Source organism: Mytilus galloprovincialis, chromosome 6 (genome assembly GCF_965363235.1).
Source record: "Mytilus galloprovincialis chromosome 6, xbMytGall1.hap1.1, whole genome shotgun sequence".
Classification (NCBI taxonomy): Eukaryota; Metazoa; Mollusca; class Bivalvia; order Mytilida; family Mytilidae; genus Mytilus; species Mytilus galloprovincialis.
This window is the reverse complement of record NC_134843.1, coordinates 64,810,277-64,837,559: the sequence shown is the minus strand read 5'-3', so window position 1 is coordinate 64,837,559 and position 27,283 is coordinate 64,810,277. Positions and strand designations below refer to the sequence as shown.

The following is a 27,283-nucleotide window of genomic DNA, read 5'->3' as shown; positions in this document are numbered from 1 at the left end:
GACGATGCTTTGCAGAATTAAAAAATAACTATAACCTTATTTTGTAATTAGAACTTTCACGGTACTTGAGTTTATGATGCATAAGAAATGAAAATGTCTGCATATAGATAGGCACTTGTTTTGATAGACATTACATAACAATTGACACGGATAGACTATCGATTTATGCAATATTTTACCAATTATATAAATTGCACTCACATTGCAGTTTGAGGAAAATATCCTGGACTGTGCCATGTGCCTTCTAGATCGTTACAAGTTATCATGGACTGTAAGAGGAGATCCAGTTAAGGTTACCAGAAAATTATCGGCAATAGTAAGTTGTGTTTGATATAATTCTTTGCTGTTATACTTTTTAAAAAGTAATAGAAAAAATATAATAAAAGTGTGAGTCGTAATCTACTAATAAAACAAAAATGTATTTAGGAAATGTAATGACGTTCTTGAAAGAGAAATACAAAAGAAGCGACATAACTTATACATAGTTATGCTTAAAGTAGAGTTCGGATTATAATGCATTTGAAATGAAGTTAGTGATAAAACACAGTTCAGTTCAAATTGGGTTATCTGCCGTCTACCAGGGAAAATAATTCAAATGCAAAATATGTTTCATCTTTTTTTTCAAATGCATTATAATACGTTAAATGTATATTGGTTCCAATACTAATAATATATAAATTATGGTAAGTCGCTTCTCCGGCCGTTTCTATTTAAATAATACAATCTAACTTAGACATAATGCATATGATAGCACTTTGCTTTCTTATCTTTGAATGATATAAAGGAGATGTGGTTTGATTGTCATTGATATGATAAATACACCAAAAACAAAATGACGAGGATGTTAACAACTACAGGTTACTTTACAGTTTTAACCATTAGCAAGACCCGAACGTTATATTTAGCTACAGCATGACCTAAACTATAGAAACAATTTTAAAGCAAAACCATCGGCCTGATTAATTCTAAAAACTCCTCTTTTCCATTTGTAGGAATAACAAAAAGTAGATGTAAGTGAAACTGGCAGTAAACATTTTATTGTTTGTAGTATACAATTTTTTGAATTAAAATCTACGTCAATGCAACAGTAATTATCATTCAGAAACGACTTTTAAAAAGGTCACTGCAATTACAGTTTTAAAGATTAAAGACAACATGGACAAGTGCCTATAATTTTTGTTCATGTGTTTGATCGCCCCAAAAGTGAAAGGTTGTGAGTAACAGAGACCATCTAAGGGTCAACACACAATTGTTTGTGGAACCAACAAATGTACCGGTTTTTTGTAAACATAGACATCCTTCTAAGAATTAAGTTGCTTAATCAAGAAGGATATGTCAAAGCGTGTTGGGTTTAAACTATGTTTAGTGCTAAACGTTCCCCTTGTTTTCCATTTTAATTTGATAAATGTTAAGCCTATTTTAATCCTTTACTCAATATTAGTCTGGTCTCAGGTTAACAATTTTAACAATTAATATATTATATTATAATATGAAATTTCAGACTAACTCGAAGGATGATGAAGGAGTTTTAGTCGGTAAATGGTCTGGTAGCTATGACGACGGGAAATCACCATTACACTGGGCTGGAAGTGTGGCTATCTTAAACGAATATTACAAGACAAAAAAACCTGTACGATTTGGTCAATGTTGGGTATTCTCAGGAGTAATGACAACGCGTAAGTGTATTTTAAAAAATCTATGTGTCTCATGCTGAAGGTGGATTGTGGGTAACGTTAAATACAAAATGTTTATTAAGAAGATGCGCACTGGTTTTTTAAGTTTGTTCATTGAATCAGAACTTTTTTTTTAATTACAACAAATAAAAAATGTCTTCAAAATAGAATAAACAAGAGAAGCTTGAAATAATTCAGTTGTATGCACTATCGTTCTGTACTAAGTGCAAGCTCCAAAAACCCAAGTTATCAAATAAATTGAGCTACTTATCGAAGTAAACTTTCATGCCTTCACAAAATTTTAAAGGCTTAAAACAGAGAGTTACTTTCGTGAAAACTATTCTTCGGCTTCGAAAACTATGCCAATAAAAAGTACTTCAAAAGTTGTATTTGGAACTCCAAATTGTATTAAGATTACGGCCGGTTATTTAAAAAAAAAAACGGATCAATAAAATTTTCTTGCCAGGTTGTCCGTTAACATGATTTGACGTTGCAACAAGCGCAATTTGTCAAGGACGGTATTAACTGCATTCGCAAGTTCATTCCTCTGATTACTGTGAATGTCCTGCTTTCAACAAAACGAACATATGCACATATACAAAGAATGCACACCTATAAGACCATGTACATGTATTATCTCTTTTACCATTGTGTTACAGGATAAGCTTGACGTATGTTTGAGGATATATACTATGCAATCCAATATATACAAAAACTACCGAATATTTTTTTCTTATAAAAAGAAACTTGAAGAAGTATGACATGCAGTAGTTATCTCAATCTACTGTCTAGATATATCATCGAGTTCAAAGTTAATAAGATATCAAATACAAGGTTTAAGGTACCTGATAACCTATATGAGATATATGTAAATCTTTAACTCTTTATATGGTTCTCTAACTCATATTTTTGGTCCTAAAAATCTGAAAAAGAAGTTCACTGCGATAATGTTGTGAAAACTTGATTAAAACATATGTTAAAATGTCCAAGTGTTTCAGTTAAAAAATATATGTTCACCAATTGCGTCATTGTGGCGTCATAATGAAGGGGAATTCCGTAAAACTCTGATTTTTTTTGCAGAATTCTGCAAAATTTAAGACAGTTTTCTGAAAAAATTAACGGTGGCACTACCCTTCGCCTACATAATTTTTTCCGAAATATTTTTTATATACCATATTCTTTCCTTTTCACTGAAAAATTCATTGGGCGAGGGGTGGTGCCACATACGAAATAATGAAAAAAGGTGGAAAAATTGAAAATTTTCTAGAAAAATGGACGAAATTAAAATATTCGTATTTTAGGCTAGTATATGTATAAATATGAAGCAAATATAATAATTTTTTTTTATACACTTTTCATTTTATACTTTTAGACATCATACATTTAGCTATGCATACTCGTTAGATTTACTTTAATAATTGAAGTTTAAAAAAAAGGGCCGTTTATTGGGGTTCCTGGCTCTACTTCTTTTATAATATATTTTTTTAACGTTTTCCTCATCCCGTATAAGAATACATTAGATTCATTCATATTAAAATAAGCTGGTTAGTGCTATATCTTACTAGTATATGTTTCTGATACTGATAAATCTAAAATCAATCAATTTTGGTACACGTGATCACAAATTTTGAAAAGAAACTCAACACATTTTAATTTCAAAACAAGCATTTTAACATGTATTTTATTTATTATGAAGTCTGTAGAGCTCTTGGAATTCCTGCCAGAAGTGTAACAAATTTTGCATCTGCTCATGATTGTGATGGATCGATTTCAATTGATAGTTTTTGGTCAGAATCAGGAGAACCAATGGAAGAGTTAAACAAAGATTCAGTATGGTAGGAAATCATCAAGCAGTGATATTTATTTCAGAATATGTAAAAAAAAAATAGGAGATGTGGTACGATTGCCTATAAGACAACTATCCACCAAAGTTCAAATGAAGTGGATGTATGTAATAATAGGCAATCGTACGGCCTTCAACAATGGAAAATCCCATACCGTAAAGTCTTTGACATAACACATAAGAAACTTTGGTACTTTTTGAACATATAGAATGGAATTAAACCAAAATTAGTAAATATTTCTTATCTTTTTAATGCAATATCTTCTTCATGTAGGGATTTTAAGTGAAAGTGTGATTTATAAAAGAGTACAATTCTATTTTTGCTTACCAAACTGCTTAGGTCAGGCAAGTTGTTTTGAAATACGTAATCTTGTTTTTGTAGTACATTTTTGTAGTATGCAGTCATCCTTTCGTGAAATAAATTGATAAATTGATAAATTTGCCTTCAATCTATTTTAGTTTTCAAATAATTTTGCAAATGTCTTGATGTAATAAATTGCTTTATTAATTATGCGTTCGGGTAACCTACAGGAATTTTCATGTGTGGAATGATGTTTGGATGGCCAGACCAGATTTACCGCCTGGTTACGGGGGATGGCAGGCAATAGATGCCACACCACAAGAAGCCAGTGACGGTAATGCTTTTATTTGTATTGTTAAATAGCATGTTTATCTAAAAAAAAATATAATTATATAAAGTATTTAAATTATACAATATAATTTTGTTTATTTATCATAATCTTTATTTTTGAAATAAAAGTAGAAAACACAATGTATTAAAAACCCAAAATGTCATCTAAAAATGATCATACACCAACAGCTTACATGTACTTCTGAAGCTATTCATTGCTAGTGCAGTATAACCCATATGTACAATGTACAAGAAAACAAGCCGCCTATGAATGAAAATTCAGCAGTCAACGCTATTTACCATGACGCAAATGTTTTTTTCTGTTCATGTCTTAATCTGCATAAATCATAATAGAAGTTGTGGAGAAATTTCAAACTTGAGAAAAAAACATGTACAAAATGTTTCAAATGGATAAAATTAAAGTACATGTTTAATAGGATAGGACAAGACTGAATTTTCAGGATTCAAAGTGCAAATATTCATGTGTGGATATGGTCGATATATTGAACTTAGCAGTTACATAAGATACTGAATAAAATGTCAGCAGATATCAAGATTCACACTGCAAGTCCTAAACTACTTATACATGTACATTTATCTGTGAAACTGGAAAAATTCAATTTTTATATTATCATGGTAATTAGCTATAGTCTGAATGAAGCCCCGAATTACATAATCTACAATAGTTGCCTAAGTTGGATACTTTGTAAAAGAGGAAACTGATTGACAACTTAACAAACTAAAAGAATCAATGCATACTTTATGTCAGAAAAATCAGACCTCAACCACAAAACAGTTAGTTTCTGAAGAAAAAAAGTGAATAAGTGATGATAGAGAGGACCTACCCAAAATAAGAATTATGCTATTCATGGTAGATATTAGATGTGTTGATCTTGCTTTTGTGAATATACAATGAGAATTATAAGCCAGAATGGAAGTGACAATTCACAGAATAGTACAAGGACAATGATATGGCTACTTTTGCTGTAAACTGAAAGTTGATAAGTTTTTGCCGAGTCAGCTGGTATCCATGATTTTATGAACTATGAATCTATTATCATGATAATGATTTGAATGTCATTATGTGCTATTAAAAAGAAATGTAAAGGATTCAGTGTCTTATTGTATAAAAACAAAAAAAGCTAAAATTTTGTATAATTTACACTGGAAAAAAATATTCTGATGTTTTTTTTTTTGTTAAAAATTTACAACAAATTATTCTGTCATCACCTTTCAAACCTGACCTACACATGAAACCAAACTTTTTTCATTTTAACTAATATGATTTGTGTTTTTCTAATTTGACAGCACCAGTATCAGGTACTACTGGATCAAAATACTGAATAACATACATAATTACATACAAATGAATGTTCATGAGTAGCATGTAAGATTTCCAACAACATTACATTTGCATAAATATACGGATCCAGCACATTTCTGTGCTTATATTTCATTATGATTATAAAAAGTTCTTATAAAAGCATACTCATGGAAACAGGTTAAAGACAAAACATGCAATTAGCAGTTTCAAATTTGAGAATTTGGATTTTGAATCAAATTTTTTTTATTTGTTAAATAGAGCTTTCCGTGAGAGCTTTTAGTACTTTGATTATCGTTTTCACTATGATTTTGCTTTTAATTAATAAGAAACAGCAGTTGAAGTATAAAATCACTCATTTTGACAAGAATTGCACCCTGATTTGTGGCTTTGTGTTAAGAAAAAGATTTTGTTTCATGAATTTTTTTATAAAAATACTATGAAAAATAGCCGTACAGTGATATATAATAAATATATTTCTAAATGTTTGCCGTGGGTGGATTTTTTTATATTTTTTTTAAGATATTATAGTAGTACATTTTGATATATTCATCTTTTAATTACACTTCACCTTTTTTATATTTGAGCATTTCTTCAGGTCCTAAATTTGGTAAAATAGCTAATTCCTTAAACACCTGTTTTATATAAAAAGAGGCCCTACTATAAAAAAAAACAAATATATATTTATTACTTACATTTTTTTTATTTCCTTAATAATGCTTTATCACATGCATTCGACAAAAGATATTTTTATCATCAATTGATTATTTGTTGGAATTAAATCCATAAAAAAACCTTCAATTTGGCAATTTTCCCGTAAAAAAATGGTGAAAATAGATGGCGCTACAAATGTCGGCTATCCGATAAAATTTCAGCAAAGAATTTTGCAAGTGATATTGGCATGGACTAAGTGTTGTGTGTACCAAATTTAAAGAGATTCCGCAAAATTCACTCCTGGACACTTTTGTATGGTTTTCATGGAGACAAGCTCCTAAAAGGTTACCTTAATTCAACACTGTAATTAGATCTTTGAATATTGTTTTTATTGGTATTGATATTGATTCGGTTATTAGTAAATTAAAAGAAAACTAAATATTATTATACAATTATAGCCTTTGTATGGGGTCGATACAAGGATAATTATATTGACCCGAAAGAAGTATATTGACTGAGGACGAAGTCCGAGGTTGATATACATGTACTTCTTTGGGTCGATATATCCTGTATTGACCTCATAAATAGGCTATAATTGTTATATTATAAATTTCTGACCATATTTGTAGCAAAATCGTCATTTGATTTTGTTAGAATTTTAAAGATATCATATTGTCTCCTAGACGATAACAACATATAGATAACAACATATATGTTGTTATTTCATTTACAGTTTTTTTTTATCTTCTATATTTGAAGATTTTTATTCTTCAAATAATCGATCATAGATATTTTTTTATAAAACTTTTAACAATATCATAAAATTCATTACATGACGTCACAAAGTATATCAGTTTTTAGATATTCTAAAAATAACCGTGCAATATGCTTTTTGCTGTGCAATATATATGCTTTTTGCTATCCGCCGTTTTCTCTCTACCTTCGAAAATATAGTTTAACATGTGACTATCCCTGAACGAATCAAATTAGTTAAAATATACGAATTAATAATATTATTATATATATATGCACATTTATTGATTTACGATCTGTCTGTATCTTGGCATTGCACAAGGTTATGCTTTTTCTGACTGTTTATGACGTCTTATACTAAATCTATTGGATGTAAGATGTGTAATGATTAATCATTTAGTCTTAGATGCATGATTTTTTTATTAGTAGTTATTGAAATAGCTGTCAGTAACTGTGAGTACTCTCAGATCTGTACTTAGTTTCTTTTTGTTGTTGAGATGTACAAGTACACTGCCACGTTCACTCTGTGTTTTTGTTAGATGTATTCCTATTTGTATCCATCTGATGAGTTAATCCTTTTCAATTGATTTTTATAGTGCGTTCTTATGTTGTACCATTACACCACTGTCCCAGGTTAGGGGAAGGGTTTGGATCCCGCAAACATGTTTAACCCCGCCACATTCTGTGTGTTTGTGCCTGTCCCAAGTCAGGAGCCAGTAATTCAGTGGTTGTCGTTTGTTGCTGTGTTACATATTTCTTTTTCGGCCTTTTTTGTACATAAATTAGGCTGTTAGTTTTCTCGTTTGAATTGTTTTACATTTGTTATTTCGGGGACTTTTATAGCTGACTATGCCGTATGGGCTTTGCTCATTGTTAAAGGCCGTACGGTTACCTATAGTTGTTATTTTCTGTGACATTTGGTCTCTTGTGAAGAGTTGTCTCATTGGCAATCATACCACATCTTCTTTTTTTATACCTCATTCACTCAACCTAGTAACATTTTGTATAAAATACAAGCGAATGAATTGAAGATTATATTCAAATATCTTGAAAATGACTGAGATAACCACAAGAAAGACTTCATTATGAACCTCTCTTACTGAAGGAAATAGCAAAAACATACATGAAGGGGTTTAAAAATAAGTCTTTTCTCACACTTACAGCACATATTGTTGTGTTCTCTCAGTCAAGATGAATTAAATGAATAAATCACAGTTATTCGACGTAGCATTTACATAGGTTACGAAAGTCGTTTCGGCCGCATGATTAATAAAGGAAAAGAATTCTAAAGAACCTATCAAATTCAAGTATTTATAGATATGCATATATAATAAGAACTTTTTACCATTTATAAAATCCGGCTCTTCACGTTGTAGTTCAAGCACACATCAGGTTTATATTTGTATCATTATTATTTAACATGTAATATATCTGTACTGAATATGCCTGTAGTGTTTGCTACTGAATGTTTACCCCGTACATCGATTAATTGTTATTTTAACGTATGCTTTGTGCAATGATTTTAGGTGTGTATTGCTGTGGTCCTGCTTCCTTGGAGGCTATCAAACGTGGTGAGGTAAACATGCCATATGACACACCGTTTGTTTTTGCTGAAGTTAATGCCGATAAGGTTAATTGGGAATTAAATGAAGTTAATGAAACCACTATTGTTGGTGTGGATAAACGTAGGTTAGACAATATTAATAAACGAAAAGATACTTTAATGTGTACAGTTAATTTGTGAGGACAATATTTTAAGTCTTTAAAAATTATAATTTCAAATAGAATTAATTTTCTAAAGCAATGTCGACATTTTTAACTAATACCTATTCGGTCTTTTCCAATATGTTTAATGAGTATTTGTGAACTTTCATGTACTAATTGACGTTTGAAAGATGACCATTAATACGAATAGCTGTAACCTATTTTTTCACTTAATTCTAATTAATTTAAAAAAATGATATAAAACTTCTGAACTATAGAAAATTCATTGCCAAAAATTAAAAACTCAGTAAAAAATGAAAATATTGGTTTATATTATGGATTTCTAATAGATTTTACATTGAGCGAATTTGTTGTTAATATGTATTTAAATTTTTGATGGATTTTTCTTTAAAGTGTTGGAATGCGAATCAGTACCAAACTTCCAAAAGGGCGAACTGGCTGCATCGAACATTTCTGTTATGACATACAAAGAGAAGACGTAACACGAATGTATAAACACGAAGAAGGTAAAGACAGAAATGTAATGTATATGCAGGTTTGCTGATTTAGCGTGGTTAATTGTCTTATGTACATGTGAACAAGTAAAACTGTGTCTCATTTGTAAGCTAACATTGCAACTGTTTACATGTAATACAACAGTTCATATTGTGTATGCCTCCGCCGCAACGAAGGGAGCAGTAAGTGTTACCCTTGTCTGTCTGAACGTCCGTCCGTATTCGGGAGCTATGTCTCTTTACAAACGGAAAAGTTGCGGAATTTTAAGGTTCCGTTCTCTAACCTAAGTTTGCATCAACCAAATTTTATGAAACTTATGCACAACGCTTATTACCACAAAACTCAGACTAAGTTCGAACTTGGGTTGCATTACTTTTACCTTCTTGCCCCTTTATAACGTCATATGCAAGTTGGGGCATCATCTGTGTCACATGAACACATTCTTCATTTATTTACATATAAAGATGAGGTAGACGGGATAAGCATGACAATGATACAACTATAAACAAAAAAGACGCAAAGTATAGTGATTTAACAACTACGTGTCATCTTACGGTTTTCAACAATGTGCAATACCTATAATGTATAATGAGCTATAAAGGGCACTGGTAACTAAAAGGAAAACAATACAACAGAGAAAACAACTGACCTGAATTATCTTAGATGCTCATAAAAATAACAAGATTGTTATTGGCAGGAAATGGCCACAGCATTTATTAACAGATATGATATGTACTATTATATGAAATACAATTTGTGATATGATATATGCACTATTATATGAAATGCAATTTGTGATATGATATATGTACTATTATATGAAATGCAATTTGTGATACATGTAGATCTTTGAACTAAAATTAACTGATAAAAATGCATATGTGTCTTTGAAAATGTTATATGATGATCGCCGAATATGTTTGAGGTGGCAGACCATATATGAAAAGGGGAAGTTCAAGATAAGCTATTAACCCTGGAAATCAGAGGCTAATGCTATCATACGATTACAATAAGTCTGTAAACTGCAAATATGTTATCTAAGCGCAGCGAAATCTGCCATAAATCAAGCGACTAACCCTGGATATCAGAAGTTATCGCTACCAACGCAAAGTTTACATGTTTGAATGTAGATTTCTTTCCAAGTTATCCATTCAATTTCTATATGCATGCAAGTCCACTCCTCGCCCAGGATTCGTCTTTTTTCTTGAATGACCGTCTCGTCATTAAAACTTTTGTACATCTTTCCACATTGAGTGATGGTTTAATCGATGTAGACAATACAATTCTGAAATAAACAAACAAAACAAAACAGCAGTATCTTCCGTAGGTATTGCATTCTACTAATTTGAGGGAGGGTGGGCGGGTTTTAGAAGATAAATCTATGGCTAAAAATGCGTCTGTTTTTCCTAAATGTCGACGTCAAAAGGAGGATTATGGGTAAATCAATCACTTGCAAAGATCGATAATCCAACTAGAAACCAAATACTATTACTTGACGAAGTAGTATAACGACGGACAGTGGTATGAGCACTACCGATAACTGATTTAAAATTTAGATTTTAAATCCTATTATCTTAGATGCTCATAAAAATAACAAGATTGTTATTGGCAGGAAATGGCCACAGCATTTATTAACAGATATGATATGTACTATTATATGAAATACAATTTGTGATATGATATATGCACTATTATATGAAATGCAATTTGTGATATGATATATGTACTATTATATGAAATGCAATTTGTGATACATGTAGATCTTTGAACTAAAATTAACTGATAAAAATGCATATGTGTCTTTGAAAATGTTATATGATGATCGCCGAATATGTTTGAGGTGGCAGACCATATATGAAAAGGGGAAGTTCAAGATAAGCTATTAACCCTGGAAATCAGAGGCTAATGCTATCATACGATTACAATAAGTCTGTAAACTGCAAATATGTTATCTAAGCGCAGCGAAATCTGCCAAATTGGCGGTGCTGCGACAATTTTAGCCTACAGTTAAAATTTTCACAGAACCGTCAACCGCCAATAAAATTGGGGGGAGCTGCGCATAGCTGTGCCATTTCCAGCAAAATTTGATTAAAATAATTTCTGATAAATGAATATGCCATTATATGGAATAAATTGTAAATTAACAAGCAACTATTTGTATTATTTATAAAACAGCCCAATAACACCGATGTTTCGTTTAACTGTTCACTAAGATCATATATAGGCATTTGTTACTGACAACGAGTCAAAGCATGGAATAGTCGTCTGGAAAAGTAATGCTACCCGTCTTACTAGAAATTACTGTTTCTAGGGCTCCCTGTATTAAGTTCAGAAAAAAATGTTCTTCTCTTTGTAAAATACACCCCATCTTCTGCTAGAGACTCGTGTTTAGCTTTTATGTAGGGATATCGAATGTAACATCCATGCTTTGTCATGTGGACAACAATGGAGCTGTTTAACAGACGCCTGCACTTGTCCATACATTACAATTCCCATTGTTTGAAGTCCGTCATTGCAGTCTGGGCAATAAAACTTGAGACCAAATCAAGTTGTATCAGGCAAATCAATATATAACCTTGACATAAATTGAACAAGCTAATAATGAAAGTAACCTAGTTTGATATCTTATATATATCATTTCCCACTGTGCACTATAATATAGCTGAGAGGATCTTCAAATCTTCGCATTATATCAATGCGATTCTTCACCTTAGAGATAGTTAATCCATCGGTAAAAACAAACCTACCATCAAATGTTCGCTCTTCCCGGTCGTTGTCTTGCTTCCAAAAACACATTCTTAATAATTGACGACCAAACAATCCAAACCCTTATAGGAGAAACAGCAACATACACACAATTAAATGGGAATTCGTATAATTATGTAACGCAAATATGCACCCGCTTTCAAACGACCCAAATATTTTTATTGGATAATCCATCAACGATACATGCTATCTCCATATATATATAGGAAGTCGAAGATGTGGTATGAGTGCCAAGAGACAAATCTCCATCCAAGTCACAATTTATAGAAGAAAACCATTATAGGTTCATACCTATGTTGAATGAGTTCGACGAACAACGAGAATATTTAATACCTAAAGCATGTATAGATATTTTGAGTATTGCAGAAAATTGGTATTTAGTCAAACTAACTAACCATCAAAAGACAAAATAGCGGTCCACCTACTACAAGTCTATCTGGCAAATAGTAAAGCAAAAAAAGCCACTGGACAAATTGCCTAAGTGCGCAGGAATGTGTATAGGTAACCTTCTACCAAACTGATCGGTCTTAGATGAAACCAAATGAATTTCTACATATTTCTTGTAAATTTTGACATCATTCTTGTTTAAAGCATGATATGTAGAACATACATTGCTCATATTTTGAACTGTTAACTCCCGAACCATGATAAAATACCACGTCAAGCCAGTAAAAAACCGCCTGGAAAAGCCTAGCTTTGTATGCAGAACTTCGTATACCTGATAATATTGACAAAATACGATGCAATATTTCTCTTAAAAAGTCAGCCTAGTGTCCCTCTGAAGCAACCTTGAACGCTCAAAACCATTGCTTACTATTAATTTTTAGTAAAGTCTTCATAATCATTTAGCTTATTGTAAATGCTAAGCCCGAACAAGCCTGATCGATGTGTACGTATTGTTGAATAAGCAAACCTAATTTAACATATATGCAGTAAGAGCAACAATGTCCAGCAAGGAGCCATACTTTGGCAAGACCGAAATCTTTCCTGAAACTGTTTAACAAATTTAAAGCCCGGGTAAACTTTTCTGTACTATCACTACCGAATTGTTTATTTGAAAGCCTATTCCAGTTTCGAAATGACCATATGAAAGTTCATATTAGGAATGTCTGGTATAATAAATGCTTCCGGTCCCAATGAACGCGAACGGATCACCCGAAAAGGAGACAGAGAATCTGCACCTGCATTACTTGAGCCTGGAATATACAACGCTCGAATCTGAATATATTTACTCTTTAATAACAATACTAGAGGACGAATCAACATCCTTACTAACTTTGTTTTGATATTTGCTGTTAATTATCAAATATAGTGCTTGATTTTAATATATTCTTAATAAATAATAAAAAAAAAAATTGTTGCTAAATTGAGAGGATCAAATTAACATTTAACAATTTAATAAGATTAAAAGTATCCGATCCCAGCTCTTGATTGATTTTCACATAATACGAATTTCCGTGCTTAAGACATTAAATTTATTTGCGGTAGTTCATATGATAACCTTAAGCCAAAAGTAAACCCCTCAGCCGGAGCTAGGAATCTACACTTTTGTATAACCCCCAAGTTGCATTCTTTTAATTCAGTTGTGTTTAATGGAGTCCACCCTTTATCCAATAGATGATACATCAGTTTGGATTCGAAATCAATACAATCCAAATTCTATACAAAATTAAACATAAGATAAATGTCACAAACATTCTCAATTTGATATCTCTTTAAGATCAATTGTAATTGTATTTGCTAAAAATTCACTTCATATTTTGCCCAGTATACGAGTTCGTATTGATGGGATACTGCAACGAGTTGCATACACGAGCCTTAAATCTCGGTCTAAACTGAGGTCTAATTTGCTTCAATCTTACATTTGCCTGCCTTCAGGTCAACAGTCTTGTCTGGGGCACTGAATCATAAGTGGGTGCTGATCAAAGCATCTTAAACAAGAATGAGTATAAGCACCTGATTGATTCACGCATGAACTTTGTTAATTGAATGCGTAACATTTTAAGCACCCCATACTTATTGCCAATACCAATACTAGACGGAGGATACATATTGAGCAGCCATAAGTCAGGGTCAACGAAAGCCCAGGAACCAGCTGGATCCTGTGACATTCTGAGACAATATTGTTCATCGTACGACTTCCATCCTAGTGCGCACCGCTTAGCGCCTAGCCGTATACTATGCATGTACTTGAGTAAATCTTGAAAAACAGTCGAGTGAGCAGTAGTACAAAATATACTAAATTATTGACTAAAAAACGCATCTGTCCAGTTACACAATGTACCTATCTGTGTATATTCTGGGGGAGGGGGAAGTAACTGTCTATCTTTTCGGGTATAACTGTGCCGACAGCACTTTCCAAATCATACCCTACTCTAACCAGAAAAAAAAAATTGACAAAAAAATCACTTGTTCGATCTAGACATGCTTAGAATTCGAAAATGTATACCCTGTTCTAGACACACTCGGAAACTGTATACCTTGTTCTGGACAGAGACCTATATTTTCTAGACTAGTTCAGAAATATAAAACCTGTCACCAAACAGTTTATTAAGTAAGCAAAAACATACTTGTGTCAATATCCAGTATCTAATCTGTCCTTTTTAAATCGATTGTTTAAAAATAAACCTGTTCCCGACAGCAGGGCATAAAAAAACAACCCTGTTCTTATCAGCAAGACATGAAAATAAGGGACCCTGTTTTTGCGTCACAATCGTACATACAAAAATATAGGGAGAACCCCCCCCTCCTTTCCGGGGTATCAAAAGTTCATGTGAAATAACTACTTTCTAATTATCCCCACAAGAGGCCTGTGAATAAACTAGTGGTAAGGTCAGATCAACATATTCTCCTGAAATGTTTTAACTTATCGACAATTCTTTCAAGCTCATCATTGTCCTTAATACTACACGGAGATGAGTTTTGAAAAACTGAAAAATTACCTGATTATCATTAGCTGAAGTAGAATTATCGGTCGTGAATACCGGAGCCATCGTCATAGACATAACCTCTGAACTGTGTAAAGTTGTTGCTACTAGACCCTCTATAGATCTGTTGACACCGGAATCTCAATCAATGTTTGAACGCAAAAAAGTTTTCCTAGCCGATGTAGACCACATTGTCGCCTCTTCCTACCAGATACCATAAGCAGTTTAAACTGAAAAAGACATGCTATGATAAATTATGTAAGAATTAAAACAATGCAAAAGAAACAAACAAAAACAACGAAAAAACGTTAAAAAAAACCCATTACATCTGCTTATTCTGCTGTGGCCGATCGTGTCTCAAAGCACGAGGGAAAAAATGAATATAAGATTTGCAAATGGCCTATCCATCGTAAAACAAACACTATTTTTTATTTAGTAATCAATAATCCAGCCATCTTAATATTTTAACGTGCGTCTCTAATCAACCAAAAATATTGCTAAATTTAGATTTAGAAGTTTGCTCTAAATTTAAACTAAATTCAAATTGTCAAAATTGCATATCGGAAATAGAATTTAGAAATAATTCGATGAAAAAGTAATCTATTTTCTTCTCGGAATGACGACAAAACCTGACCATGCCGTCTGCTAAGAATCATAATTTTGCCATGACCCTTCAACAATTGTATCCATCGAGTCAAAATAAACGACAATTAAATCCTTGATAAAAATTATTTGAAACAGTTTTTAAAAAATTAAGGTTTTTAACAACTTATGTGTCAGATTGGTGTCGATTTTTTAGAAGATAAATCTATGGCTAAAAATGCGTCTGTTTTTCCTAAATGTCGACGTCAAAAGGAGGATTATGGGTAAATCAATCACTTGCAAAGATCGATAATCCAACTAGAAACCAAATACTATAACTTGACGAAGTAGTATAACGACGGACAGTGGTATGAGCACTACCGATAACTGATTTAAAATTTAGATTTTAAATCCTATTAAGCTAATTATATTAAATGCAGATCAATAATAACAGACAGCAACCAACAACAATACCTTGGCTTTGGATAAACAATGTGGAGAAGTAGAGCATGTTTGCGAATGCTGAGGTCTTAACCTAGTCTAGGACAATGACGAACATCACATGTAAAATATAACAGATTGTAAAAATCTGTTGAAGTTAAGAGTTTGCCTTGTCAGATCGGTACAAAAACAACTAACAATTTAAACGACAAAAGACACAAGTACCGATCTAGGATTACTCGCAGTTACTTAAAGCTAGTTCAAAGTCAAATTTTAACCGAATTAGCCAAGGTTCCTATGCTTAAATAACACTCAGTACACATCCAGTGGTTTTTCCTCATTTACATGTAAAGGTAGCTTTCTCCTGAATAAACACGAAAAATTTGCCACTAACACATAATTTCATGATTTTGCTTAGTGTACATATCAATGCTTCCTGTTGGCTTCTTAACCATGTTTTAATCAATTTCTACGGTGTATTCCCGTTCTGTATTTTAGCAGATTCATTTCTTTTAACTTGTAGGACATTGTAATAAAAAATGTACTAGTAATAAAGATGGTACTACTAGTACTAATAATTGGAACGGTATAGACTGATTACTACAATAATCTTCTTTCATCGACTTTTCATTGATTATATGATCTAATGAAGAAAGAACAGCTGTCTTACAGGCAAATCAGAACTCAACAAAGAAAGGACTGTATAATGAAGGCAAACAATCGGTAAATGTCTTTAATTATTATTATTTAAAAAAAAAACAGTCCCCTTCCTCCTTCTTTGTATATGATCCACTGACACTCAATTGCAGAGTCTGATTCGTAACCTGGAAGAAGAAAATATTTTGGTGGAGCGGTTTATTTGCTGATGACTGTTAACAATGCACCTCTATGCTATTTCCATTTCATGAATACTATTTAATTTAACATGTTTAACTGATTACTTAAGTGTATTGATAACATATTTTCTTGTTCTAACCTAATAATTTCAGTTAAGGACAATACTATTATAGTATTATGAATTCGATATGTACATTTTTTGTAAACAGACAAACATTAGAAAGATAAAAATTAGAATCGCAAGACCTTTGAATGGAGTGAGAATAGTCGCTTGGAAAGTTTAAACATCTTCCATGCTACGCATCATGATGCATAACCTGTTTTCATACGAAGAATAACACGTTTTGACGTACAGGTGATGAAAATTGTTGCTGTAAAAACTTTGAGAAAAAAGCAAAACCTGTTAAGCCACAAGTGTAAGAAACCTGCAATAATTATTTTTAAATTAAATTTGTAGAAACAGGACGTAGAATTTGAGCTGGTCGACAAAGAGACAGTTCCTTACGGAAATGATTTTGAAATCTTATTGAAAATAAAGAATATAAGTGATGAAGAACGCACTATTTCCGGTTGTATCAGCACGAGCAGCATACACTATACTGGAATTACAGCAAATGCGATCAAGACTGTACAGGTTAAAGAAGAAAAGGTTCGGACAAAATCAGGTAAGTGTTTGTTTTTCTTGGAGATAAATAATTATATCCTGCATATTACAATTAGGCTTGATTTTGTATCCAACCACAATTTTTCAAGCAATATTTCATATATATAGTTTCCTATATCATTGTTTGATTATTTTGTTTGTTTTAATCCTTTCATTAATAGTACGTGTCAAATGTCATTCCTTGATATGTAAAAGTCATAACCTTTTAGGTATCGTCTTGCTCTTTGCAATACTTTGAAACAAAAAATATTGTATAGTAATTTTTTTTTCTATCTCTGTTCTGTAATAATGTCGTACAATTCCGAATTTGCAAAATAGGAAATATAACAATATTTCTCAATTACGATAACGTTTATAAATACCCATCACAAAAATTAAAATGTACATTTAACATGTTTAATACAAATTATGAATTACATGTTACGAGTTAACCTGTCCGCGGTAGCCATGCTATAAGCAGCTCTATCAATTAACATTGTTTCTTCTCTCTCTCAATGAGATCGTTCAGTTTTGTAAGAAAGAGCGATACAGGGGAATTTGATGTATAGAGATTAATACATGACCTTTTCCATATCAGCCTGGGTATCAGCCCGAGACGGAGTCGAGGTGCTGATATGGGTCGAGGGATGATACCCAGGCTGATATGGAAAAGGCCATGTATTAATTGCTTTATCATATACTTCCGACAATAGTTTCATGTAAGGCAAATAAACAAATGCAATAACTAAAACAGTCAAAAACTTTATAAAGAAGTTAAATTATGAATCAAATACATGTATACTATAATTGTCCAACAACAGCATCACTACCTCCATATATATGTGTGGTAACATTTCCTATAGAGGCATTTTGTAACATCGGAAATTTGGAAGAGTTTTATGATCATTATTACTCCATGTTTGTTGTACTATAAAATTATTCTTGTCAATGGCATTTGTTAGCAAGTACTTATTAAGCTATCCCCACAAAAGTTCCCGTAAATTTTGCCGTCGTCATAAAAAATATCTGACGTCACAATGGAAAAAAAAACAATCGATACCGGAAACACCGGAAGTAATTTGCACGAGAAGCACTGTTATGGGTTTTTGCACGAGACGCCCCTGATATGGGTTATCAGCCCGGGCTGATATGGGTTATCAGCCGGGGTGTGAAATTATGGCTTGTGTACTTCCGCTCATTACACTTATGCAAAAGCTATCATATCAATGCTAATTATATGATAAATGGCTATATTTTTCAATATACAAATATTCAGATTCTTAATAAATGAACTACTTGTAAATCGTCCGTTTTTGTTTTGTTTTATCGGTTTCCCATTTTCATAATTTTCATTATTGATATCGGTTTCGTATTTGTTCATTAATTTCAACAATATTTGCGTTTCTTTTGTCAATAATAATTCCTTTGCCGTTAATAGTTTTTATGGGTTGTCGTTACATGTATCTACTTATTCTCAATCAGCCAAAACAACTTGAAGAATTGTAAAAAACATGTAACAATTTTGTAAATATTGCACGTTTGAAGCTAATTTTAGTTAAAATGTTTTCTGTATATAGATAAAGTGATCAGTGTCAAGGTTACATTTGATGAATACTTCCCTCAACTAGTAGAACAGTGTCATATGAAAATGTCATGCATGTGTAGAGTTTTAGAGACCAAACATACATACGTTCATCAAGATACATTTCGTCTACTCAAACCTGACATTAAAATCAAGGTATAAAAGATTTTCTTCAAATTATACGTAGTTTGTACATTTAAATGATATTAAATATGAAACCGTCTTTATACATTAGTTTTTCTTTGGCACAATCTTCATTTCAATAGTGGTTGGGCTAATTCTTGTCTGAAACAGGAGTTGTAAACATGCAATTAAAGCACAGCCTTATTAAACTGTAACCATGAGCACATGAATCGCACATTGTTAACCAGCATGTACTATTTGTAATTTTTCCACTGGTAGTACTAGTCTTTTATAACAATCTTGTCGGTAGAAGTAAGTCTTTCTTTCATCAGTCATATCAGATGGCCATTACTATCGTCCTTCTGGACATACTTGTCTATCCCAAATTCATGTATTTGGTTTTGATGTTATATATATTATTCTCGTGGGATTTTGTCTATGTGTGTTACATTTTAGTGTTATGTCGTTGTTCTCCTCTTATATTTAATGCGTTTCCCTCGGTTTTAGTTTGTTATCCCGATTTTGTTTTTTGTCCATGGATTTATGAGTTTTGAACAGCGGTATACTACTGTTTCCTTATTTACATGACTAAAACTAATAAAAATTACATAATTAATTATATAAGAGTGGGTACCCAACACTTTGACTAAAATAGATTTGGCCCGTTTGATTTTCATAAAATTTTGTTAAGATATAAACTTTGGCCTGTTTACAAAAATACTAAAAAATCAAGAAATTGGAACCCCACAATTACAGAAATGTTTTCATTGGATTATATAGTAGTTTGACAAACATTCATTTTGATCATTTAGAAGGTTGATTTCATAATACTTATAGTATATGATTGAAACGTTCAGCTGAACTCCTTTAGGTCTTCTGTAACCCCTTAATGTGTGGGAAATTATTTATACTTCAACTACAAAGTACCATGCCTAACTATTTATCTTTTGTAAATGGCAAGGTATTAACATTTTAAAATATGTTGTTTACCAGGCACCAGCTACCGGAAAGATTAGACAACTAATCAAAGCAAAAGTTTCCTTTAAAAATCCATTACCATGTACTCTGACACATTGTACGTTAACGGTGGAGGGTCCAGGGCTACAGGAACCTAATGTACTTAAACAAAGGTATGATTTATTAAGTACATTGCATTTAATTTACTAGTTGGTTTATATATGCACATATTAAATTTGTTTCAGACATATTGAGCTTTGTAAAAATAAAGTTGTACAGTCAATTGTTCGTTAAACAATATTTTTAAACATTCAATATGCTAATCAAGTTGTGTTTCATGTTGTAAATAATGGGTTGAAATATTGTTTTTTCAAATTTTTGGGAAAAAAAAGTGTTTTTTTGAAATCTCAAAAAATGGAAAAAAATTTTTTTTATTTTTGTCTCAAATCAATGCTTTGGATATGAAAACAACACACAGTAAATTTGGAACATTTTGGATTAGTTTTAAGATTGTGACCGCTCTTTGAATATCACTTTACACATACTGTCTATGGTAAATCAGTTGATAATGTATACATTTTAATGATTTCTCGTGGGGCCGAACTTTGGTAAACAAATAAACGAAGAAACTGTATGATTTTTAAAAAATGTTGATATCTTTTTATAATATTTACAAAAACAAAACGGTGCGGGAAATGAACATGATTACAATTCCGGATGCGGGAATATAAAAAAAAATAAAAAAATTCTGTTTTGAAAAAAAATAGGTGCGGGCGGGTCCGTCGAACAAGGGATCCAATTGGTGTGGCCTTATGTAAATTTTGTAAAAAACAAAAAAAATCGTCAAAAAACATCAGGAAAGCAAAAAAATATTTTTTTAAACGGATTTATATTTCCATAATGATTAAGTATTACTACCTTCTAAATTGGTCCTATAAACGGAAAACTTTAGCTTAAATTTGAAAAAAAGTCTTGTATCGTTTCTTTTGTTGACTAGTATATAACATTAGAATACGAGTAACATTTGTTTCTTTCCAATTTATTTTCCAAACAGTTTCCGACAATGCTTTGTTTTGAAAGAAAAAACGAAAGCGCTAGTTGCAAAGGGAAACCGAGTAAAAATTACGTTTCGGTAACATGAAAAAAATCTCAAGGGACAACAATACGTGAATAAAAGAACAAAAGAACGACACGACCTTGCATATAAAAACAGAAATAAGGGGATCTTCAGGTGGTACCGTTTGAATAAACAATAACCGTCTTTTGCAAGAGTCACCGAGTCGAGATAAATTTTGGTGAACTAGGAAGGAAAGGAGGCTGCGTCATACTGTCATACGGGAGAATTGTGAATATACATTTGTTTTCATGTATAGTAAGTGATTTGGTTGATTCATTGATCTCTGGACATTTCATGGCGATTGATTCAGAGAGTATAACTATAATATTAATTCATTTTAATAAATAAAAGATATATTATTTGGATAATAATTCTGTTAAAATTCATTGAAATAACATTTATTGGAAAAATACCGATGAACAATAAAAGAATTTAAAAAAGAATTGGTATCTTTTTGTGCTCATTCGTTACATTTTATAGTGTTATATTTGAAATAAAATCGACTGCGATGCACTCGATATGGTTAAACTTTTTTTCAACGTGAACCTGTCTTCTTTCTCATTCTCCTAATAAGAAATAAAACCCCAGAAGAAATAAGGAAGTAATAGGAGAGAACTACATTTAAGAATATATATATATATAAAATTGCCATTATGAGCTGCTTTACCTATATCCTCTTCGTTGTCCGCATTGAAATCGAATATATCTGAATACCCATTTGATTTTAATCCAAAGTTTGAAACAACACAATCACTAATTACGACATCACTTTCTTCGTTTTTTGCATTAAGAATGTACTTAATTTCATTGTCTATATCCATTTTAAAAACCAAACACACATGTGAAGGTATTCATGGTAATTATATAAAGTAGTCCTAGCGCACGGAAAAAGCATAATACGCATATTATACTGTGTCTTCATGTAAATGTAGCAATACATGTGATTAACCTTCAACTGATGTTTACAGTCTGTACCCTTTTTTGTCAATTGTTTAAGTTCAGTTACTGTTTTAAGGGGTCAACATGTAGGATTACATAAATAATTATTGCGATGTTTTTAGCTCACCTGGCTCGAAGGGCTAAGTGAGCTTGTCCCATCACTTTGCGTCCGTCGTCTGTCGTCGTCCGTCGTCGTTCACTTTTACAAAAATCTTCTCCTCTGAAACTACTGGACCAAATTAAACCAAACTTGGCCACAATCATCATTAGGGTATGTAGTTTAAAAAATTTGTCCGATTACCCGGCCAACCAACCAAGATGGCCGCCATGGCTAAAATAGACTTAGGAGAAAATGCGGTTTTTGCCTTATAACCCAAAAACCAAAGCAATTAGAGCAAATCTGACACGGAGTAAAATTGTTAACCAGGTTAAGATCTATCTGCCCTGAAATTTTCAGATTAATTAGACAACCCGTTGTTGGGTTGCTGCCCCTGAATTTGTAATTTTAAGGAAATTTTGCTGTTTTTGGTTATTATCTTGAATATTATTATAGATAGAGATAAACTGTAAACAGCAATAATGTTCAGCAAAGTAAGATTTACAAATAAATCAGCATGACTGAAATGGTCAATTGACCCCCTAAGGAGTAATTGTCCTTTATAGTCTATTTTTTAACAATTTTCATAAAATTTGAAAATTTTTATTAACATTTTCCACTGAAACTACTGGGCCAGGTTCATTATAGATAGAGATATTTGTAAGCAGCAAGACTGTTTAGTAAAGTAAGATGTATAAACACATCACCATCACCAAAACACAATTTTGTCATGAATCCATCTGCTTCCTTTGTTTAATATTCACATCGACCAAGGTGAGCGACACAGGCTCTTTAGAGCCTCTAGTTATTATTGCGAAAAATGCGACAGAGTAATAATCGCAATAATTTAAACTCGTATTTTGAAATTTTTTATATGAATTAAACAGGATTTTTCTAAATATCGCAAAAATTAAAATCGCAATAATAAATGCACGCAATAATTTCTGAATTTACAGTAACAATTTACACACTTGATGAATATAAGCATCAATTCAAATAACACAAAGACAAAATACACACGTTTAAAGTATAGCACCGATCTAAAAGAGTACTCCACGCAGCAGATACTGAAAGCTAGTTTCAACTAAAAGATGGACCATGTTCTCCTAGACTGAAATATAAATCAGTACACCGCCAACGTATTTAGAGTGAAGAAATTATATGAAGTCTGAAAAGGCAGGAATCAGTGCATTGCCATAACATAAGTATTGACATAAACCATAAGTGTTAGTAACTGAAAAGAACAGCAAACGCTTTGGAAAGTAAAGACAATGTAGAGAAAATAATCTGCCAAGAAAGAAAAAAGAAACAAAAAACAAAATAGTAACGCTCTTTCGTCGAACAATATAGTATATAGCTTCCTATGTAAAACTAAAATATCCAAATCAAGAAATAGAAAACTGTTGCTTTTTTTTTTTGATTTATTTAATTCAGTTGCTTAGGATGAATTACATTTTTGTAGGCGTTGTTATGTGTTTAAGACTGCAATGCAACTCAAACGATAAAGCACTTGTTGTTCTTTTGCTAACAGTTTTGTCAACTGTGTAGGGATTTTCTGTCGTTATTTAACACGCTATATCTAATCATTTTCGTTGCCAAAAAAACTGGTGTAGTTTGTGACGAACAGTGTTAAACAAGCAAGATAATAAAATGGTCTAAATGAGGTAACAGCAATCATTTTATTTAAGACATCCAAGCATATAATGTTATGTAAAATGAAGGTTCATTTTCTATTTTAATTGTGAAGTACATTTCATATAATAGATTTACAATAAATTTAAAAGTCGGGTAACAGTTGTTAAATTTATACTAACTTCCCATTTCAGCATTGTAGCCAGCAAACAGACGTTCATGACAACCATTGAGTTCCTTCCACGTAAGGCTGGATTAAAGGAGCTAGTCGTCGTGTTTAATTCAAAAGAATTATCAATGGTGGAAGGATATTGTGAAATTACTATTAGCACTTAAGTGATTATCTTTGTTTACTACACTTTATTCTTTTTAGACATATCTTAGAAATGCTTAAATGATATTGAATTTATCCTTTTTAAGCTCACCGGGCCCGAAGGGCCCTATGTGAGCTTACGTCATCTCTTGGTGTCCGTCGTCGACGTAAACTATTTCATGAATTTCTTCTCTGCAATTACTGGGCCAAATACCTCCAAACTTAAACTGAATGCTCCTTATGGTATCTGTAAATGGCAGTAATGTGCAGCAAAGTAAGATCTACAAAAAAGTTTTATATTACCAAAATTGTCAATTGACCCCTTAAGGAGGTATTGCCCTTTAAAAACAATTGTACACAATTTGTTCATCATGTGATACATTTAAACATATTCTCCTCTGAAACTACTGGGCCTAATACTTCTTAACTCTGACTGAATGTTACTTAAGGGCATACGATACAGTTTTGATCCAGTATTTACAGTTTGATGAAAATTTCCATAGAGGCTAGTTTTTGCCTGACTAAATCAAATATGTAATAAAAAAATATACCACCATGTGCTACTTTTTGAGTTAGATGAGGTCGAAATTGTGTATATTTGCTCAAAATTCGGATTTGTGGCCGTATTTTTCCTTTCGAAATTAAGCCATAACTTTTTTTGTTTTAAAGATGAACACAAATTGGTTTTGTTAAATAATTTGTAATTTCTGTATTTTATAAGTATCATAAAAAATTATGCATGTTTCAATCAGAAATAAGTCATATTTATCAAATGGTCATGAATTCAGAAATAAACGTCATTTTTTACTGTAGATTTATTCAAATTAAAAAAAAAAAATACTATTTACAGTTTTATTAAATTTGGTCCACATAATCTCCCTGCAAAATGAAACAAAATGTCGTTTTAAAAAATAAGGGTCCATGCACTCGTTTTCAAATTAAATCAGTTTGAATGATAACAATCAGTCGAAAAATGCATCTTTTCCCGATATGTCACAGTTTAACGCCGCGAAAATAACATTTTACATTAGCAACGTCATTACCTCCCCTGTAACTGTATCGCATGCCCTTAAGGTATCTAGTTAATTAATTGTATCCGATGTTTTTGATCCATCAAGACATATGGCTGCCATGGCTAAAAATAGAACATAGGGACAAATGCAGTTTTTGGCTTATATCTCAAAAACTTTTTAAAGCATTTAGAGCAAATCTGACACGCGGTAAAAATGTTCAATATGTCAAAATTTATCTCCCCTGAAATTTTCAGACGAACCAAACAACCCGTTGTTAAGTTGCTGCCACTGAATTGGTAATTTTAACGGAATTTTGCAGTATTTGGTGATTATCTTGAATTTTCTTGAAGATAAAGGTATATTGTTAACAGCAAATTGTTCAGCAAAGTACGATCTACGAACAATTTCAATGACCAAAATTGTCAATTGACCTCTTAAGTAGTTTTTGGCCTTTCAAAACATTTTTCACACGTTGTTCATCTAGTTTTCTTGCCTCTCTTTTAAAAAATCTTCTGTTTTTTTGAAACTGCTGAATTTTTTTGAGCCAAACTTGGGCTGAATGAGTTTCAGAGTATCTAGTATAAATTTTGTAATTTATTTCCTTGTACGTCACGAAACATAGCCACTGTGGCTGTAATAGAATATTGATGTAAAATACATATTTTTGCTATTGAAGTAAATACACGATTTTATTTAGAAAATATTAGTTAAAGACTGTTTCATAATCGTTTTAAGATAATATATTTAATAGATATTTGTAAGATGTATGATAGAAATGTTTTCCAAATGTTTGTTAGTGATATTTGAGTGAAGCACATGTTTGATATGAAAAAAGAAATATTTTATAAACATTTTTACATAATATTTCTAATTGATATTTGTAAGATGTACGACAAATGTTTTTCTAATGCTTGTAAGTGATATTTGTGTGAAGCCCATGTTTGATATGAAAAAGGAAATATTTTTTATATAATTTTTTAATCAGATTAACATGAATGTCTTCTCATTTTTGATAGAAAAGTTTTAACAAATCTAATCTAACTTGGATGAAAATTCCAATCAAGTCAAAAGAAAAATTATCTAGCGAATAACGATTGTGTTTGAAGAGCATTGAGGACTCAGTAAAAAATCAAATGATAAAGTCATACCAAATAGGACTACGATAATCTGTGCCTAGAACTAGAAAATTCAAAGTTTTTAAAACAGTGTTTATAAAAAAAATATCATTGATATTTCTTGCCAATAAAGAAATATAAGCCAACATTGTGCCAACAATATGCCAACGTGTTAGGTACTTATCTCCCCCTTTATACCACATAATTGAAAATTTATGTTTTATATTATTCCAACGTTCTAACAAAAAACAGATGTGCTCTTCATTCTCTTTATCTAACATTTTCAAATCTGTGTAGTCATTTAAATGTATTTACCTAAATGATTAAATATTTTTATGCACAAATAAAAAATAGTTAAAACCAGCCCAAAACAACAAATACAATTTGAATATAGTTTCATTTTACTCATTGTAATTGAAATTATGAGATGTTTGTCACGAGAGAATTTATTGCTCTCCAATTGATAGTTGTGAAACGTCTGAATTTTAAGAGAGAACTTATAATCTCTCATACTAAAACATTTCATATTAAATCATAAACTTTTTATTAAAATGGTACATGGTTGACAGACTGTATATAAAAACATTTGATGGACATCCATAAAACATATCCTAGACATAAGAAGAATATTTTTGTCCAGATGTTTGAAAGATGTTGTCTGGATATTTTCAATTGACACTGAATTATATCAAAATTATGTTAATTCAATATATAATCAAGATATTTAAAAATAATGCTCTTTAAACATTCAGAACAAATATTTCCATAAAATATGCTATTCACATGAGTAAAGCCAGACATATCACGTCAAAAACATGTTTTTGGATGATATTCTGGATACATTTTGCAAGATAATTTAGAAATATCAATAGAATGTTTTTGTACTACCTGGGAAATTATGTCGCCTGTTTATCTAATTCTTAATGATAATATATCATCGTTTTAATTTTTCTATAATGTTAACTTGAGCAAAATTACATTTAAAATCTGAGTCTTCTAGCAATATAAATCAAATAAAATCACAAAAAACTAATAGTTTTTAAAATATGCATTGTGAAAAAGCCGAAATTATTTTATTATTTTTTTCCATTATTTTCCACTACT

General features: G+C 31.6%; 1 protein-coding gene across 1 annotated transcript; it reads left to right on the top strand.

Moving 5' to 3' along the window:
- The first annotated feature begins 211 nt into the window (after window positions 1-211).
- On the top strand, window positions 212-25,523 carry LOC143080113 (hemocyte protein-glutamine gamma-glutamyltransferase-like). The gene is made up of 11 exons (XM_076255796.1): window positions 212-316; window positions 1,502-1,676; window positions 3,370-3,508; window positions 4,048-4,151; window positions 8,402-8,564; window positions 8,994-9,107; window positions 16,453-16,534; window positions 17,112-17,313; window positions 18,869-19,029; window positions 19,990-20,126; window positions 23,933-25,523. Exons 1-11 carry the CDS (start codon window positions 236-238, stop codon window positions 24,072-24,074), a joined length of 1,500 nt encoding a protein of 499 aa, XP_076111911.1. The 5' UTR covers window positions 212-235; the 3' UTR covers window positions 24,075-25,523.
- Window positions 25,524-27,283: the final 1,760 nt, after the last annotated feature.

Excerpts from the sequence above, each read along its gene's own strand:
- LOC143080113 (XM_076255796.1), top strand. The coding sequence starts at position 236 with ATGTGCCTTCTAGATCGTTACAAGTTATCATGGACTGTAAGAGGAGAT. Across the intron at positions 317-1,501 it reads CCAGAAAATTATCGGCAATA|ACTAACTCGAAGGATGATGA; the intron begins GTAAGTTGTGTT and ends ATGAAATTTCAG. Across the intron at positions 19,030-19,989 it reads AACCTGACATTAAAATCAAG|GCACCAGCTACCGGAAAGAT; the intron begins GTATAAAAGATT and ends GTTGTTTACCAG.